The following is an 18,690-nucleotide window of genomic DNA, read 5'->3' as shown; positions in this document are numbered from 1 at the left end:
AAATGGAATACGTGTCAAGCGGATGAAAAACCACCCAGGTGTACCCACCCCGAGGCTGCGTTCTCTCATAAATCTCTATAGCACAGAGCTAGAACGCCATGTCACAGAGCGCCGTGCTCCTGAATGGCGCTGCTGCCTTAACGAGGCTATAGATAGTATACGTGGTATTGGCTGGGGGAGACTGTTCAACAAGTACGTCTACTGTAGCCCTACAATGCTTGTTGTTACCACCTCGGGATGGCGAGAACGGAGATAAAATAGATATAAATGCTTTGTTCTTTGAGAAACAAAATAGTTTTTTTTAAGATGTACAGTATTTCTTTTATATTTTTTTATCTATTTTTTTTTTTTACATTGTTATTATTATTTATTAGAGGAATAGGATTTTTTTGGCTCATGCACATGGTATATCGGTAGAGACTGGCTTGGCAAGCGGCACGTTACGTTAACCCTCACGGTGCTGGGCCCATACGGCAGGCTAGTGGCCCTTCAGCTTTCTATGAACATAAAACATGAAGTTATTTCTCTAAGTTGGTAAGTTAACCACTAGGAGGGGCTGAGAGGGGAGGCGGCAAAGTGCGAGCGACATCTTGCAGATTTGAGTTGGGTCCTATTTATGAGTTACTGTAAATGGTCGCTATGCACATACCCCGCCGCCAGTATCGTCATGGAGCGGATAGAATAATCTCCCGCTTCACTGGTGCAGTCTCCACCTTTTATGCAAATTTGTACAATGGAACTTTGTGGACTGCACCCGGCACCCATTATAGATACACTGTGGGCCCATGTGGACCGCACCCGGCACCCATTATAGATACACTGTGGGCCCATGTGGACCGCACCCGGCACCCATTATAGATACGCTGTGGGTCCATGTGGACCGCACCCGGCACCCATTATAGATACGCTGTGGGTCCATGTGGACCGCACCCTGCACCCATTATAGATACACTGTGGGCCCATGTGGACCGCACCCTGTACCCATTATAGATACACTGTGGGCCCATGTGGACCGCACCCGGCACCCATTATAGATACACTGTGGGCCCATGTGGACCGCACCCTGCACCCATTATAGATACACCGTGGGCCCATGTGGACCGCACCCTGCACCCATTATAGATACGCTGTGGGCCCATGGGTTCCGCACCCATTATAGATACACGGTGGGCCCATGTGGACCGCACCCTGCACCCGTTATAGATACGCTGTGGGCCCATGTGGACCGCACCCTGCACCCATTATAGATACACTGTGGGCCCATGTGGACCGCACCCGGCACCCATTATAGATACACTGTGGGCCCATGTGGACCGCACCCTGTACCCATTATAGATACACTGTTGGCCCATGTGGACCGCACCCTGCACCCATTATAAATACACTGTGGGCCCATGTGGACCGCACCCTGCACCCATTATAGATACACTGTGGGCCCATGTGGACCGCACCCGGCACCCATTATAGATACACCGTGGGCCCATGTGGACCGCACCCGGCACCCATTATAGATACGCTGTGGGCCCATGTGGACCGCACCCTGCACCCATTATAGATACACTGTGGGCCCATGTGGACCGCACCCTGCACCCATAATAGATACACTATGGACCCATGTGGACCGCACCCTGCACCCATTATAGATACACGGTGGGCCCATGTGGACCGCACCCTGCACCCATTATAGATACACTGTGGACCGCACCCGGCACCCATTATAGATACACGGTGGGCCCATGTGGACCGCACCCTGCACCCATTATAGATACACTGTGGACCCATGTGGACTGCACCCTGCACCCATTATAGATACACTGTGGACCCATGTGGACCGCACCCTGCACCCATTATAGATACACTGTGGGTCCATGTGGACCGCACCCTGCACCCATTATAGATACGCTGTGGGCCCATGTGGACCGCACCCGGCACCCATTATAGATACACTGTGGGCCCATGTGGACCGCACCCGGCACCCATTATAGATACACTGTGGGCCCATGTGGACTGCACCCTGCACCCATTATAGATACACTGTGGGCCCATGTGGACTGCACCCTGCACCCATTATAGATACACTGTGTGCCCATGTGGACCGCACCCTGCACCCATTATAGATACGCTGTGTGCCCATGTGGACCGCACCCGGCACCCATTATAGATACACTGTGGGCCCATGTGGACTGCACCCGGCACCCATTATAGATACACTGTGGACCCATGTGGATCGCACCCGGCACCCATTATAGATACACTGTGGGCCCATGTGGACTGCACCCGGCACCCATTATAGATACACTGTGGACCCATGTGGACCGCACCCTGCACCCGTTATAGATACACTGTGAGCCCATGTGGACCGCACCCGGCACCCATTATAGATACACTGTGGGCCCATGTGGACTGCACCCTGCACCCATTATAGATACACTGTGGGCCCATGTGGACCGCACCCTGCACCCATTATAGATACACTGTGTGCCCATGTGGACCGCACCCTGCACCCATTATAGATACACTGTGGGCCCATGTGGACTGCACCGGCACCCATTATAGATACACTGTGGGCCCATGTGGACCGCACCCTGCACCCATTATAGATACGCTGTGGGCCCATGTGGACCGCACCCTGCACCCATTATAGATACACTGTGGGCCCATGTGGACTGCACCCGGCACCCATTATAGATACACTGTGGACCCATGTGGATCGCACCCGGCACCCATTATAGATACACTGTGGGCCCATGTGGACTGCACCCGGCACCCATTATAGATACACTGTGGACCCATGTGGATCGCACCCGGCACCCATTATAGATACACTGTGGGCCCATGTGGACTGCACCCGGCACCCATTATAGATACACTGTGGACCCATGTGGACCGCACCCTGCACCCGTTATAGATACACTGTGGGCCCATGTGGACCGCACCCGGCACCCATTATAGATACACTGTGGGCCCATGTGGACTGCACCCTGCACCCATTATAGATACACTGTGGGCCCATGTGGACCGCACCCTGCACCCATTATAGATACACTGTGTGCCCATGTGGACCGCACCCTGCACCCATTATAGATACACTGTGGGCCCATGTGGACTGCACCCGGCACCCATTATAGATACACTGTGGGCCCATGTGGACCGCACCCTGCACCCATTATAGATACGCTGTGGGCCCATGTGGACCGCACCCTGCACCCATTATAGATACGCTGTGGGCCCATGTGGACCGCACCCTGCACCCATTATAGATACACTGTGGGCCCATGTGGACTGCACCCGGCACCCATTATAGATACACTGTGGGCCCATGTGGACCGCACCCTGCACCCATTATAGATACACTGTGTGCCCATGTGGACCGCACCCTGCACCCATTATAGATACGCTGTGGGCCCATGTGGACTGCACCCGGCACCCATTATAGATACGCTGTGGGCCCATGTGTGCTTAATAAATGATAGGAAGAATCTGCTCTGTCATCTTTAGAAGGTTTGATACATTTCCCCCAGGGAAGTAGCATGTGGTGAAATCTCCGGCGTATGTGACAGACTCAGCGCCGGGCGGCTAATGGCGAATCTCGCAGGGAATGTTATGTAATGTAACCTCACTACCTGTGTTCTGGAAGCGGCAATTGTGGCGGAATGTGGATTTACAGTAATAGGAAACAGCAATTATTCCGGCCAGGCGGCTTTGGCAGACATCTGTGTCTCCGGGCGGTGTGTGAGGAAGGAATCCGCCTGGATATCTGTCTGTTTTATCTGTACTCCTATAGAAGGGCTCCGGAATCAGCAGAAAGCATCTACAGATGCTGGGGCCAGAGCTTCCGGCTTAAGTCTGATTCCTTTCATACAAACAAGGCGTTTATTAGCAGATACCCATCAGACTTCTCCGATCTGTACATGGGCAGGAGACGGAACCGCTACGCCCTGCCATGTCTCTACATTATACTCATAGTAACTGCTAAATAAATGTCATTCAGAGGTCCGTAGTTACCCCCTAACATCTACCTTCTTTTTCTGTTTTTTTATTCTTTTTTTATTTGTATTTTTTTTAGACAATGATGTGTTGCAGCAGATAGTGAAGTTGCCCATAGCAACCCATCATTTTATAGACACTGCTAGATAAATGATAGCTGGAAGCCAATTTTGGTTGCTATGGGCTATTCCTCTCTAAGGTTTGATCCATCTCTCCCCTAGGGCAGGGGTGTCTTTAGGGGTCAGGCCGCCCCTAGCAACATTATTGGCTGCTGCCAAACCCCCCTCCCCCCCAAAATCAAGTCTCTACCCCCTTCATTTTAGGGGTCAGTCCGAATACCTCGAGACCACCAAAGCAGCCCCAACACTTACCCCACTACCACTACCAGCCTACAATTGTCCTACTCCCCTCAGTTGCAAAATAAAATGAAGAAAAAAAAAAAAGTTGTACTGAAAAAAGAATTACTTGGCCTCATCAATCTGTTGTGACACCCCCAGCAAGTGCCGCCCCTTGGCACGTGCCTCATGTGCCTCGTGGGAAATCCACCACTGCACTAGGAGCCTCATTATCATTTCTTAGAAACAAGCCATCATTCCTTACTGAGGAATAAAAAGTAATCGCCGTGCGTGGTAGCCATTTGCCCATTGTACCACAAAAACGTGGAGAGAATATGCAATGGAGGTGAGGAGCATGAAGGCTGCTGGGGAGGGTTCACGGGATCCCTCTCCAGGGATATATTGCACTACAGTTGGTGGAACCCTAATGATTCAATGCATTCATACAAGATTACTCCACAGTAATTTTTCACATTGCAGTTTTTTTGTTTGGTTTGTTTCTTAAATCTTTCATCTTACATAATTCGTTTTTGTGCTCACTCGCAGACATTTATCAGTAAGGTATCCAGGGTATTGCAAAAGACAAATTATTAGGCGAAACCGGACACAGGCGCAAAAGAAAAAGAAAATCCCCCTAAAAAGTCAATTTATTTTGGAAACGACTAATTAAAAAAAGACGTCGTTTCACTTCACTAATAACAGCAGTTGGTGCGAAAATTAATTACTTTTTGAGATTTTTATATATTTTTTTAAATTCCTTCTCTTGTCTTCAGCAATAATACAAAAACCATTACACATGAGTTTAAATCTGGGCCTCCGTTAATGGAGGGAAAGCAGAGGACTTGACTAATATGTATTACGTTCCATACTACGGGTTCACAGTCAATAAACATTAGGTTACCTTCATGAAGTGAGAGAATGGATTTATTAAAAAATCTTATCTGGAGGGTTTGAATTTCAATAGGATATGAATTTGCATATTTTAACAATAACCTCCAATCATCCTGTCTGATCTCTGCTCCGCTAGCCATATACATCTCTTTCTCTTGAATAGATTATCATCGGTTTAATAAACCCTTCATAATATGCAGGTATAACAATAGTACTTCACGGCATAAAGAAAGCATTAAAGTTCTTTTCGGGGAAAAAAAGGGCTTTGCTAACTAGTGATTAAGTTCATATCTCCGCACTTTCTTGAGCTGAATACATGATGAAAGAGGTTGTATTCCGCGTTTCGCAATGGCGTATTAGCTTGTTAAGGCGTCGTTTCACATGCAGAATCCTCTCCAGGAGACAATGGATGTTTATAGAGCTCCGGTGAGTATGATGGCCCAGGTAAGGCTTATGAGAGCATTATCCACCGGTGGAGCACAAGGTCCCAGTAATTGCAGCAATTAGTCAGCCGGGACGCACTTCACTTCTATCCAAATCAGTGCTTCAGAGAGCTCCTCATTCCCCAAGCTCATTTGCATATTAAAAGAATATTGAAATTATGCAATTTGAATATTTAAACTGATGGAGGTGTACCTTTTCCTGCCTCTTCTGTGTTGCGTGGCCCAGGGCTGCCGTGTCCTGACCACTGATTACTATTTATTACCTTTTGCTAGCTTTTGACCATCCTGCTTGTTTCCTTATTGCTTGCACGTGGGAATATATTGTGATTGGATTTGTCTTTGTGTCTTCTTGGAATTTGCAACTACTGCCAACAAACACGTGAAGGCAGCCATTTTGCAGCCATTCAGCACCCATAGGCTGAACCAATGGAGGGAAAGCATTCACACTTTCCAGCTTCCATGGAGCGCTGAGAGTTAATGGGTTTGTCCATTTTCCTCTGATGCCTTAGACTTACTGTAGTACTGGTAGCATCAACACTTAATGCTTGTAGGGTGGGAGGGTGAGCATGGCTGGAAACAATTGACATCTAGGGTTGGGAGGTGTGGACGTGGCACCTTATTGAATGATTGTGATATCAGTAACATTGGGTGCTGTATTCATTCATAGGACTGGAAGTGTTTAATTTAACTGGTAAGTAATTGGACAGTTCAGCTAGCTGTCCACCAAGGTCCACAATATCAGTAGTTGGGAGTTCAACTGGCCATCCACCAAGGTCCATGATATCAGTAGTAGGGAGTTCAGCTGGCTGTCCACCAAGGTTCACAATATCACTAGCTTGGAGTTCAGCTAGCCGTCCACCAAGGTCCACAATAACAGTAGTTGGGAGTTCAACTGGCCATCCACAAAGATCCATGATTTCAGTAGTTGGGAGTTCAGCTGGCTGTTCACCAAGGTTCACGATATCACTAGTTGGGAGTTCAGCTAGCCGTCCACCAAGGTCCATGATATCAGTAGTTGGGAGTTCAGCTGGCCATCCACCAAGGTCCATGATATCAGTATTTGGGAGTTCAGCTGGCTGTCCACCAAGGTCCAGGATATCAGTAGTTGGGAGTTCAGCTGGCTGTCCGCCAAGGTCCACGATATCAGTAGTTGGGAGTTTAGCTAGCCGTCCACCAAGGTCCATGATTTCAGTAGTTGAGAGTTCAGATGGCCATCCACAAAGGTCCACGATTTCAGTAGTTGGGGGTTCAGCTGGCTGTCCAACAAGGTCCATGATATCAGTAGTTGGGAGTTCAGCTGGTTGTCCAACAAGGTCCATGATATCAGTAGTTGGGAGTTCTTCTGGCCATCCACAAAGGTCCACGATTTCAGTAGTTGGGGGTTCAGCTGGCTGTCCAACAAGGTCCATGATATCAGTAGTTGGGAGTTCAGCTGGTTGTCCAACAAGGTCCGTGATATCAGTAGTTGGGAGTTCTGCTGGCCATCCACCAAGGTCCATGATATCAGTAGTTGGGAGTTCAGCTGGCTGTCCAACAAGGTCCAAGATATCAGTAGTTGGGAGTTCAGCTAGCCGTCCACCAAGGTCCACGATTTCAGTAGTTGGTGGTTCAGCTGGCTGTCCAACAAGGTCCACAATATCAGTAGTTGGGAGTTCGGCTGGTTGTCCAACAAGGTCCATGATATCAGTAGTTGGGAGTTCAGCTGGCCATCCACCAAGGTCCATGATATCAGAAGTTGGGAGTTCAGCTGGCTGTCCAACAAGGTCCAAGATATCAGTAGTTGGGAGTTCAGCTGGCTGTCCACCAAAGTCAATGATATCAGTAGTTGGGAGTTCAGCTGGCCGTCCACCAAGGTTTATGATATCAGTAGTTGTGAGTTCAGCTGGTCGTCCCCCAAGGTACACGATATAAGTAGTTGGGAGTACAGCTGGCCGTGCCCCCAAGGTCCACGATATCAGTAGTTGGGAGTTCAGCTGGCAAGCTGCCATGGACTGTTGTATCAGTAGTTCGTCAGATCAGCAGACTGCCCACCAAGGTCCGTTATAGCAGTAATTGAACAGTTCATTTTATTCTAATAATAATTTGAGAATGTGTCTACACTATTACCATTTGAGGGAAAGCAGCTTATTTCTCAGCTTTATGACGCATAGTGGTTAGCATTGCTGTATGATGCTGTCTAAATTGGTCTTAATGTGTACACATTTATGTTCCTGGGATAAGCATATTAGATTGTCAGCACTAAGGTCTTGTGCAAATGCTGAAACCTTTACTTGCTGTACAGCGCTGCATATTATGTCAGTGTTATTTTAAAAAGGATAATATTAATGGAACTGCTATCTCCCAGGGAGGCAGTGGCATAACCACGGCGGGGCGAGCAGGGTGTTTTTTCAACATTCCCTGGGCGCCAAAAGCCTTTGTTACGCCTCTGCAGAAAGGTTACAGCAGTGGAACTTCTCCAGCTGTTGCTTGGGAAGCAGCGGAACTACACTCCGATTTGCCGTACAGTATGTACCAGATTGCTCGATCATTTTGAAGATCATTTATTGGGAGTTATTGTCTGATATTGTCTTTTCGAATACTGCTGCGCAATAAGATGAATGAAACGTCCTTACATCATTATATCTTGTAAATATATCCTCTTCGACTGTAGAATACTGTACACAGTGTATATATACAGTATATATTTCCAAATATGCCATGATTTTATGTTTTAGCACTAGTTGTTATAAAAATATATTTTGTCTTCTGTAGAGTTACAATTTATAGCTGGTGTTTTATAGCTGGAAAAAACTGCAAACGCAAACATCAGCTGGATTAATGTCTATTGTGTCTCGTGATGTGTGAACTGGTCCATCCTGAAATAATCTGGTATAACAGGACTGTCACATTCAACAGATGGAAATAAACACTGGAAATAAATTCTAGTCTGCAAAAGGTTCCAGATACAGTACATACATAGCACGCTTATGATAACAGGTTTTTAATCTCAATATGCATTGAATAAATATAATTGACTGAATGGACAGGTAACATTTCCTCTGAAGACCATGTAGGGACCTTTTAGTACAGAGAAGGGCTAATCATAGTCACCTTCAACATACATTCTACATTTTGGGGGTTTCTGAGAAGAAAATTCATATATTGTTTGCTATATACTGTATACTCTTTGCAGGATTTGTGTATTGGTGAAAGGAAGATTGTAAGTCCAATCAATTAAAGTTTTGAGCTTAACCCTGACAGATGTACATTCTCTTAGTATGCACACATTTATTGATGCACAGATGTACACATACTAGCTGAGGTACCACACACGCGTTTCGCAATCTCCGCAATAGGTGAGCATTGCACTCTTCCATGGACTGACTGGAATTCTACATGGTTTAATTCTGAAAGCTCTTTTCTGTGATACTCTAAACCTGGCAGCATCTGATCTTCCTCTAACGCCCTCTCTTTTTTAATGCTACTTTATTTCTCTTCTTTTTCTTTTTTTTTTTAAGTAGTTTTTTTTAATCATCTTCCCAAATTCCCACAATATGCTTAATTCATTGAAAGCCGTTCAGAGCTACGTATCTGTGGCAAAGGAAACACAGGAGTGGGGATGAATAATTGAAAGTTATTGACCTTCCATAACCTGGTATTATTGACCATAAATGATTTTGTTTTAAGTTAACCGCCAAGACCAAAAAGGGTGACCTAGCTCTGGCTGCAGCGTTTTCTGAGCAGACCATTCAATTACCAAACACCTTAGCCCCGGATCGTTAACATGGCAGGCGCAGAGTCCAAATAAGGATTAATTGTGATTATAACATTGCACATAACACGGCTGCAGGTGTATGCGTAATCTAAAAAATACATGCAACTCTTAAATCTCTCTCTCTCCTATGCATGTATATTTAAAGTCTAAGGAGATGGAAGGCGAGGCTAATGTTGTCTCAGATCTGCAGGGGGTAGACCTTCCAAGACCGTTATACCCCGTGCAGCAGAACCAAGATGCAGGAGTTTCTCTACTGTGTTTTGGAACATGTAGTCCAGAAACCTCACTGTGTGGTCGACTCTCTAGGACATCTGTTCGATAACCTTACTAGGTCTCTTGTCCCATCAGCAGAACCCAAAGGGAAGCTTGCGACTGGGTCCTGCCAGTGGAAGGTGTTACCTGCCTACTACATGCAGGATGTGTGACAAGTTTGGTGGCCAAGGAACAAAGCCACAGGTCTGTTGGCCCTCACGATGGTTGAGTTGGTTGCATAGTGATGCCTCGTTTTGATGTACAGTCGGCCTTGAGCTTTATTTAGAGATTTGGGATCATGCTGGAACAAAGGATTATAAGGTTGAGGCTAGTCAGTTTTATTGTTTTCACTTGAGTTGCCAACATTCAGGGAATCCTTGTCAGGAGATCTACAATGACGACTACAGTCCAAAATCCGGCAGAACTGTTGGACACCCAATTTTGACATATTAACTATAATGATTGATTAATCAAACAGTGCTAATTACAGTACAAGCAAGAGCCCAACTTCGCCACATCTGGGATGCTTGATGAGTAGAGGCCTCTGTAAAATACGCCGCACGGCACGTCCTGTAGGCCTCCCCTAAAACCTCCTAGCCCATCATTAATGGACTGGTGCAATTGTTGTAGTTTCTTTTGTAAGCCATTAGCGATAATTCAGGGGGCCTATAATCAGGGCCGCTCGTCAGGAAAGTACGAGCCCTTCATATGAGAACATGGCATTGTCTGCGCTCTTGAATTATTATATTAAATTGCATTATGTCACACGGCATTATATCTCTAATGCTTTCAGACAATAGAGCGACATACCTTGAGTGCTTCTGTTACTTGTAATTTATCGCTCCCTATGCTGTAAACTTGTTGTAGAAGCAGACTGTACACAAAACACAGTTATCTCCAACACAGCATTTCCTCTCAAAATTGAGTTAATGTTCTATTATTTCATAATTCAATAGCAGAGGATGCTTAAACAAGCAGGATTTTGATTAAACATAGGAGAAAAACCATCTCAGAGAAACAAGACAGTTGGAGGTGCCAAAACCCTGATAAATCCTTCTTGTAATGGTCGGCGGGGAGCAGGAGGTATTAGTAAAAGATTATTCGGAGGAAGGTAGCAGTCCCCCGGCTTCCATTTTAAAATGAACTTTTGTGTTAATCTCACCAATTAGCGAACATTTTATTGTATATGCGGCTCTGTGTCAGATTGCCGTTCTTTCCTCTTATCAATCCTACTTCTGAACAAATAGTTTCTTTTGGACTTTGCTTCATTAAACTTTGAGTTCTGCTTTTATTTTTGGAAGTTAAAAGAGGGACTGCTGCTTTCAAAAACTAACGGTGTCCCTACGGAATGGGTTTGTTGGGTCCACCCTATTAAGATCGATACACATTAGTTCAACGACTATTGGTCGACACATGAACAAAGGTCGACGTGGTCGGCAGGAAGTCGTAGAACGTGTCAACATGTTGTTTTTTGGTGTAGTTTTCTTCATAAAATGACCGTGACCCCCAGTCAGCGTACCGTGTCCCCTGGCATGGCTCGCTTACTATTCGCATGGCTCGCTTACCATTACTATTCCCAGTGGTAGTCCACGTGGATCGTACAGTATGAAAAATCTCAAAAACTGGGGGGGGGGGGAAAGTGTGAAAAAGTCATGTCTACCTTTTCATGTGTCGACCTTTGCCATATTGACCTAATGTTCATGTCGACTTTTTGCAGGTGTCGACCTATTGAGTGTTGACCTAAGTAAGGTCGGCCTGAGGACATAACGACTTTCTATTTCTTCAGAAAAATAAATAAATAAATATATATATATATATATATATATATATATATATTTATTTTGGATGTCGGCTTGATCAAATCCTTCTGTCTCTTCATGTAATCCCGGACAGACATGATGATGTTGAGATCAGGGCTCTGTGGGGTCATATCATCACTTCCAGGTCTCCTTGTTCTTCTTTACGCTGAAGATAGTTCTTAATGACATTGGCTGTATTTTTGAGGTCGTTGTCCTGCTGCATAATAAATTTGGAGCCAATCAGATGCCTCCCTGGTGGTATTGCATGATGCGATGACATCACTTCTCACCAAGTCTACGAGATGACATCACTACTCAACAAATATACTAAATGACATCGCTGCTCAACAAATATAACAAATTGCATCACTATAAGAGCTGACATCACTGCTCACCAAGTAAATGAGATGAGATGACATCACTACTCACCAAATATACTAAATTACATTAATGCTCACCAAATACAACAAGTTGCACCACTTTAAGAGCTGACATCACTACTCACCAAGTGTATGGGATGAGATGACATCACTACCCCCCTAAATATAAGGGATGACATAACCATCAATAAATGTGATTAGATATTCTGGAACAGTTTACGCTTTTATTCATGTCACTTGTGTAGTATACTGTGCATTTATATAGATAGATAGATAGATAGATAGATAGATAGATAGATAGATAGATAGATAGATAGATAGATAGATAGATATATTACCCCCTTGACAGAGCGGCCATTTTGTCTCGTGACCAAACTCTGCAGGAACATGTAAAATGGCGCCTGCCCGACATTTGTGCCCATTAGCAGAGAAAGGCGCATAAATTGAGGTAATCCGGAGCCTGTGTACACTGCAGAATCTCACCGCCCTATTATCCATTTAACAGTTTATAAAAAGATGTCTCACCTCACCAAGCTAATGCGCTTGTCAGCGGGGGAATTTCAATATATTTAAAGACGAGCGTCCTCGTTAACAGAAGCAACCGAGGCAGCTAAACTAAATATAGTGCAAGAAAACAAATAGTTTATTCTTTACTGACAAAATGTCATCTTTCATATCGAGCTCCAGAAACAGCACAGACACGGCAGCGCGCATAATGGTATTCTTTATCTCCCGTTCTGCCATGGCGGCTCAGTAGGACGCATCTGCTGTTATGGTCTGAAAGGTTTTCTTAAGACAACTACCTGCTGGGACGGAGCGATCCGTGACTTGTTGAAGTTAATCTATTTAAAGTAGAACAGGAACTAAAAGATGTTTCTGGATTGCGAGGGCCGTAATTGCTTTTATTAACTCTGCATCATATCCAAGGGCTAAGATGTGGGGGGGTCATCTACAAACTTGAGAAAATGTTGTCTACTTTCTGGTCAAATGTACTAATAAGCGCCCACGTGTCGTGCCCCAGTTCTATATGTAACTGTGCGTCCGGATCTAGGCCAGAATGTTTAGCTGTAAATATCCCTTTGCAGGCTTCCTCGATGGAAGAGGTGTAGATGGAATTATTTCTGCATGCAGAGACAATACTGTCCACTGTTCCATGCCGCACGCTAACACTGGGCAGTTTTATTATTGCACTGTAAGTTTAGGATTCAGCAAAATAGCTCCCTTTAGAATACTGATGGAGCCACGCACATCTAGGCTTCTCTGCTGCACCTAGGTGCACCAAGGCCTATTAGCATAAACCTTTCATCTATTGTTCTCAGCTGCAATACAATACAGAGAGAACAATACAGCAGGGGATAAAGTCATTACAGCAGGGGATTAAGTCCCACTGCCCTGGCTCAGCTATTCCTATTAAAGGACAAGATAAAGGTGGACCCATATGTATAATACAGTATAAATATGTATATTAAAGTTCTGATCACGTTAGGTCAGAGGTTCCCAAACACGGTCCTCGAGCATCCTGACGGTCCATGTTTTAAGTATATCCGTGGCTCAGCACAGATGGTTAAATCAAATTGACTGAAGTCATTAAGTCACCTGTGAACAAGCATGAACATACTTAACACCTGGACCGCTGGGGTGTCTTGAGGACCACGTTTGGAAACCTCATCATTTAGGTCATTTTATAAATCGACATTTTGGTTCAGGGATTTTCGGGTATTTAGAAAACTACTAATTTCTTCACTTTTGTTTCAATGGTAACAAAGAAGTAATTTTGGTCTATAAACTCAGAGCCTTATTACAGCAGCAATCCCACACAGTAGAGATTTATTGTATTCAAATAGCATGTTAAGCACCTATTAAGCATAGATACGATCTGTGGGTTTTATTAGCTGTTCTCTTACAAATCATTATCTCCTTTTCAAACTGTCTCTGGAGGGTGCAAATATGGGCACCAGCCTCACACTCTCTAACACACATGCATGCACGCACAAAAACACACCCATGTACAGATTCACAGCTCTCAACCTGTTATGTGGTGACACTGAAGAGAAAAGGAGGGGTAGGATGTGACTGAGCTCAGAGGAGTGTTTCAAAGCCTCTCTGCTCGCTACATCACGTACCGTCTTGTGCAGTCTAACTGGGGTCGCTTTAGACGCTGCAGTTAAATATAGATCTTTAATTGGTGCCTCAAGAAACAAACCAAGTAATGTTTTAAAGTACACACCTTATTTATGTGTAGTATTGATGCTTTAATAGTGCATATACAGTGTCTTCTTTTGCAGAATTTGCACAATACAGATTAGTCTAAGGACTGAGTACTGGATTTGAGAATAAAAGTTAGCAATTAGCTGCATTGTGCTCTGTGTATTAATTAGCATACTGTGCCCAGTCCTCACATTTTTCCTTTGTTACCCTCCGTTGGGTCTCATTTGATTATCACGCCAGTGAAGTAGGCATCAGAATCTCCCTGACTAGTGGCAGAGCCGGACAGGTGAGCCAGCCTGGACAATCAATCATCATATTTATTTTAATTGTATTGTAATGGTCCCTTAGGAGATCAGTTCAAACGAGCTTGACATTATTAAAATTTTAATGCTCAGTTTTCATAGCTGAATGAATATTTAAAGAGAGTGTCCCACTCTTAACTTATGATGATGAAGAAATTAATGGAATGTCTTGTTTAATGTATCAGTACGCGTTGATGCAACAGCGTGGGGTGGGGGTGGGGGTGAGTTTGGCGCAAGTGTTTTGGTATAATAACAGGGAAGATGTAGAATTGGCAACTCATTCATCTTAAGGATAGGGCAGAGAATATGACTCAGTGGAGTTTGTAAAGAGAATAAGCCTTGTGCAGTAACAGGCGGTGATCATTGTATTCCAGCTGCACAGAATACAGATCAATTATATCTGTGTAGTTCTGTCACGGTATGGAAATGTTTTATATATATATATATATATATATATTTAGAAATATACTTCTAGAGACTGTTTATGATCTACGGAAATGAAAGAAAATGTTTTTCGGAATTTCTGTCTGTCTGTTCGTTCCGGCATCATGCAAAAACTACTGGGTGAATTTGGATGGCGTTTTCACTATTGTATAGCGTAGTGACTTAGAAAGAACATGAGGTATTTGTGATCTCGCTGTGACATCAGGGAAAGGAGCAACAAAAGAAAAACCAGATGCTTGACTTCCAGCGCACAGCATGGCACTGAAAGTGGGTTTTCCGATCATGCTTCTGCAGAACATGATTTCGGCCAAGTTATGCAACAGAACCCGACTTAAAGTGACTGCTCTGCAGAGGAACGTAATTGCGACAGAGATTGTAATGGGATGTGGTGCAGGTGAGACTGTGAATATACCACGTATACCCCTTATCCCCAGCAATTTTGATTTACATTTCAAGCGCCTGCAGTTTCCTTTAAGCGTCTGCTTCGCTATGACGATTAGCAAGTTGCAGGAGCAAGCGCTCAGGGCTGCAGGCGTAGATCTGAGAGCCCAGCTGCTTCTCCCGTGGGCAGCTTTACGTGGCCTGCTCACGAGTTAGTGGCCCCAACCATCAGGAAAAACTGCAAATATTGTCTACAAAGAAATTTTGTAACGTTAGTTCCGCTGAGCAATAGCCGACATTCACGCGAGCGAAGCTGCATGCAAACGCTAGTGTATATATATATATATATATATATATATAGCAGGGAAAAACGGCTGGCACTCAGAGACTTGAAAAAACCATTCAGACTACGTGGTTAAATGCCAACGTTTCAGGGTGTAACCCTTTTATTTGATAAAAGGGTTACACCCTGAAACGTTGGCATTTAACCACGTAGTCTGAATGGTTTTTTCAAGTCTCTGAGTGCCAGCCGTTTTTCCCTGCTATATACTGACATCAGCTGGCAGGGCACCGGAGCAGCTTTCAGCTTTCAAGTACAGAGTGCTGAACACTACCACTACTTATATATATATATATATATATATATATATATATATATATGTGTGTCAATGTTATTAGCTGTTTTATCTCAGACATTTTCCAGTATTTTACATTTGGTGTTTCTGTGTCTCTGACATATTGAAGCTGCGTAGTCTACAGATCATTGATATTAACGCATCGTTAGCATTGATCGCCATCTGGAAACGACGTGGTCTGATTGCAGCACTTTTCCCCAGGTCACACTAAGCCTTGAGAGCACCAAGTGTAGATCCACAAGTGCGGTCAGATTAAATGCTGATTTTCCAGCTGACGTCCAGCTACAAACACAAATACATGAGTGGAGAGGACGAGAACTCTTACACAAGAGCGAGATGTCTTGTCGCTGCATCGTAGCTGAACTCTCGATCCCTCTGTATATCCTTGTCTGCAGGACACACGGAGCAGACACAACGGTCGATATGTAGTTGGATGGATCACGATGTGTTTCTTGTGATATATGATTAATAATGCTCCAGAATGGGCCTAGGATAGACTCACGGGTTCCCCTGGGGGCAGAAAGGGGGGGGTCTGCGAGTGAGTGGTAGGGGTCAGGGGCACTGTGAGTATTCCATAGACTGCAGACTGTACTGAGAGTGAGGCTTTGTTACTTGCACTATTCGCCTGGATGTCAGTATGCATGCAACCACTGTAAATTATTATATACCTGCAGTACTGGGAATGTGACATAATACAGTATTGTAATTGGGCGATGTGCAGGCTTCAGCAAAAAGAAGCTCTGGGGCTTGTAGTTCCACAGCACCTAAGAGCCACATTTTATCCACCTCTTAACTAGAGGATAAAGGATATATCTTTAAATACAGCTTGTGGGTCCATCTTATATTTTGCCTACCCCCCCGCACAGTTTCGGGAGCTCTCCCAAGAACTCAGAAGAGAAATAAACCTCCTGCCCACTTTCGCAGTGATGTAGACGTGGCTGTGATGACACGTTTGCCAGTCAATTGTGTAATTTTGACCCCACTTCCAGCTTTTACATACAGCGAACTGCAATGGGGAGATTCTCTGTACTACCCCCCCCCCCCCCCTCCTCCCAAATTGTTGCCCCTGCGATTGCCCCTTCAGGCCCTTCCAGAGGGGAGCCCACAGAGTTGCCAACTATGGTTCAGCTACTACATGGGCATCAATATTGCACAGTATTTGTAACAAAATATCTATAAAAAAAACACAATGTTGCCCTGAGGGACAGTGGGGCGTGGGGGGTAGGGTGTTTATTTGTTAGTGGTTACAAAAACTCATTTGTATACTGTACATGTATTTTTCATACCCCACTGTAACTTTTACTAAACACATTGGCTTCACCTCCAAGGTGTGTGTTATCTATTGCCCTTGGATATGACATAGAACTGTGTGATTTTTTTTTTTTTTATATCCAGTGTATATACAATACATTATCTATCTATCTATCTATCTATCTATCTATCTATCTATCTATCTATCTATCTATCTATCTATCTATCTATCTATACACACACACACACACACACACACACACACACACACACACACACACACACACACACACACACACACACATATATTCTGTAATAGTAGAGTAAACCTTTAAACCTTTCACCCCCTCCCCCTCCTCCAGTAATATAAGGAACCCTCTTCCTAAAACTTGCCTGGAGCCGTCTTCCCCTCCCCTATACTATTTGCTGTTTGTGGTGAATGAAGCTGCAATATTTCTGCAATATCTGGATGTGTCCCAAACGTGGCGCTTATCTCGATCACACTCCTTCTCCGCCATTTATCTAACTGCTAATGGTTGACATATCTTATCATTCAGCGTGTTCATCTTCCTAAATGCTACACCCCATTTACTCTCATCCCAGAACACTGACTTCTAATCTCACAGCCAGGTGATTATATCCGTCTATCTATGCATCCGCTCTCCTGCGCCCTTATTTATTCACTCCGTGTAGAGTGCAAGCTCTTTGTTGCAAAATCTTTACTTGTGTTTTTTGTCACACCGCATGGACCTCCCTGTACCAACGACAATGAAACTTTTAAATTCTTAATTTTTTTTTCAAATAGTTGGGAACGAAGTTTGCGGAATGTTTTGCAAATTGTGTGCTCGCCGCCGTCTAACGCGCCTCTTCTTTTATTGTGTCTTTACAGATGAACCGGCCAATCCAGGTGAAGCCAGCGGACAGCGAGAGTAGAGGAGGTACTGTACTGGGTTGCTCCCAGCCTTACTGCTAAGTAGTATTGTGATTGCCTTGTGGGTTGTGTCATGTAGCGAGCTGATCAATTAGCAGCGTAATCGCTGCCAGAGACATTCCCTCTGCATTATGGGATCGGCACTGATTAATTCCCCGTTCGTTTCCTCACTTTGTTTTTTTTTCTTTCTCACATGCAATTATTATTAGATTTTGAAAGGCGAGAGGTGCCAGGTATTGCCAAGGAAACCGATAAGTGTCTCGTTAAGGAGCGCAGTGTCAGCCGCTGATTTGCAGAAAGTTTAAAATGAATCCAAACTTTCCCCGTCTGCTGGCGGGTTCCCATCCGCTGCTGTTCTCACGGGGTTCTGGCCGATGCATTTTTCTGCAGTGCTGCTAGATTGGATCATATGCTTATGTGGCTTAGTAGACATCGCGATGGCGTATTTCAGGGGCGTATTCGCCACCGCCTGCCACCTTATTGCTTTCTATGTGCCCTGTGTAACTTGTACTAAATACATTGCATGATCTATCTGTGGATTTTCAGCCGTGTCGTTATGGGCCTGGCTCTAGAGGTGGACGCAGATGAGAGATCGCAGGTTAGGGGCGTCAATCAGCAAACTGCGCATGCGCAGCCCAGGAGAGTCCTTACTGCGCACGCATGAGAAATTAAGTGATATGGCGTGTGCAGTTGTGTC

The 18,690-nt window shown here is 44.7% G+C and overlaps 1 protein-coding gene across 12 annotated transcripts in view; it reads left to right on the top strand.

Annotated features, from left to right (window-relative positions):
- CELF4 (CUGBP Elav-like family member 4) overlaps positions 1-18,690 on the top strand; it is a 1,208,497-nt gene that overhangs the window by 706,932 nt on the left and 482,875 nt on the right. For all 12 annotated transcript variants that reach the window (XR_010243565.1, XM_063958143.1, XM_063958153.1 and 9 more), the window contains exon 3: positions 17,952-18,000. Coding sequence is in view for 11 of the 12 variants with exons in the window: in XM_063958143.1 (XP_063814213.1) it covers positions 17,952-18,000 (49 nt within the window). In the remaining variant the exon portion in view is untranslated. The remainder of the gene's footprint in view (positions 1-17,951; positions 18,001-18,690) is intronic.

This window comes from Pseudophryne corroboree, chromosome 1 (assembly GCF_028390025.1).
Source record: "Pseudophryne corroboree isolate aPseCor3 chromosome 1, aPseCor3.hap2, whole genome shotgun sequence".
NCBI classification, from domain to species: domain Eukaryota; kingdom Metazoa; phylum Chordata; class Amphibia; order Anura; family Myobatrachidae; genus Pseudophryne; species Pseudophryne corroboree.
The sequence above is the reverse complement of the archived record's forward strand: the minus strand, read 5'-3'. Positions and strand labels throughout refer to the sequence as shown.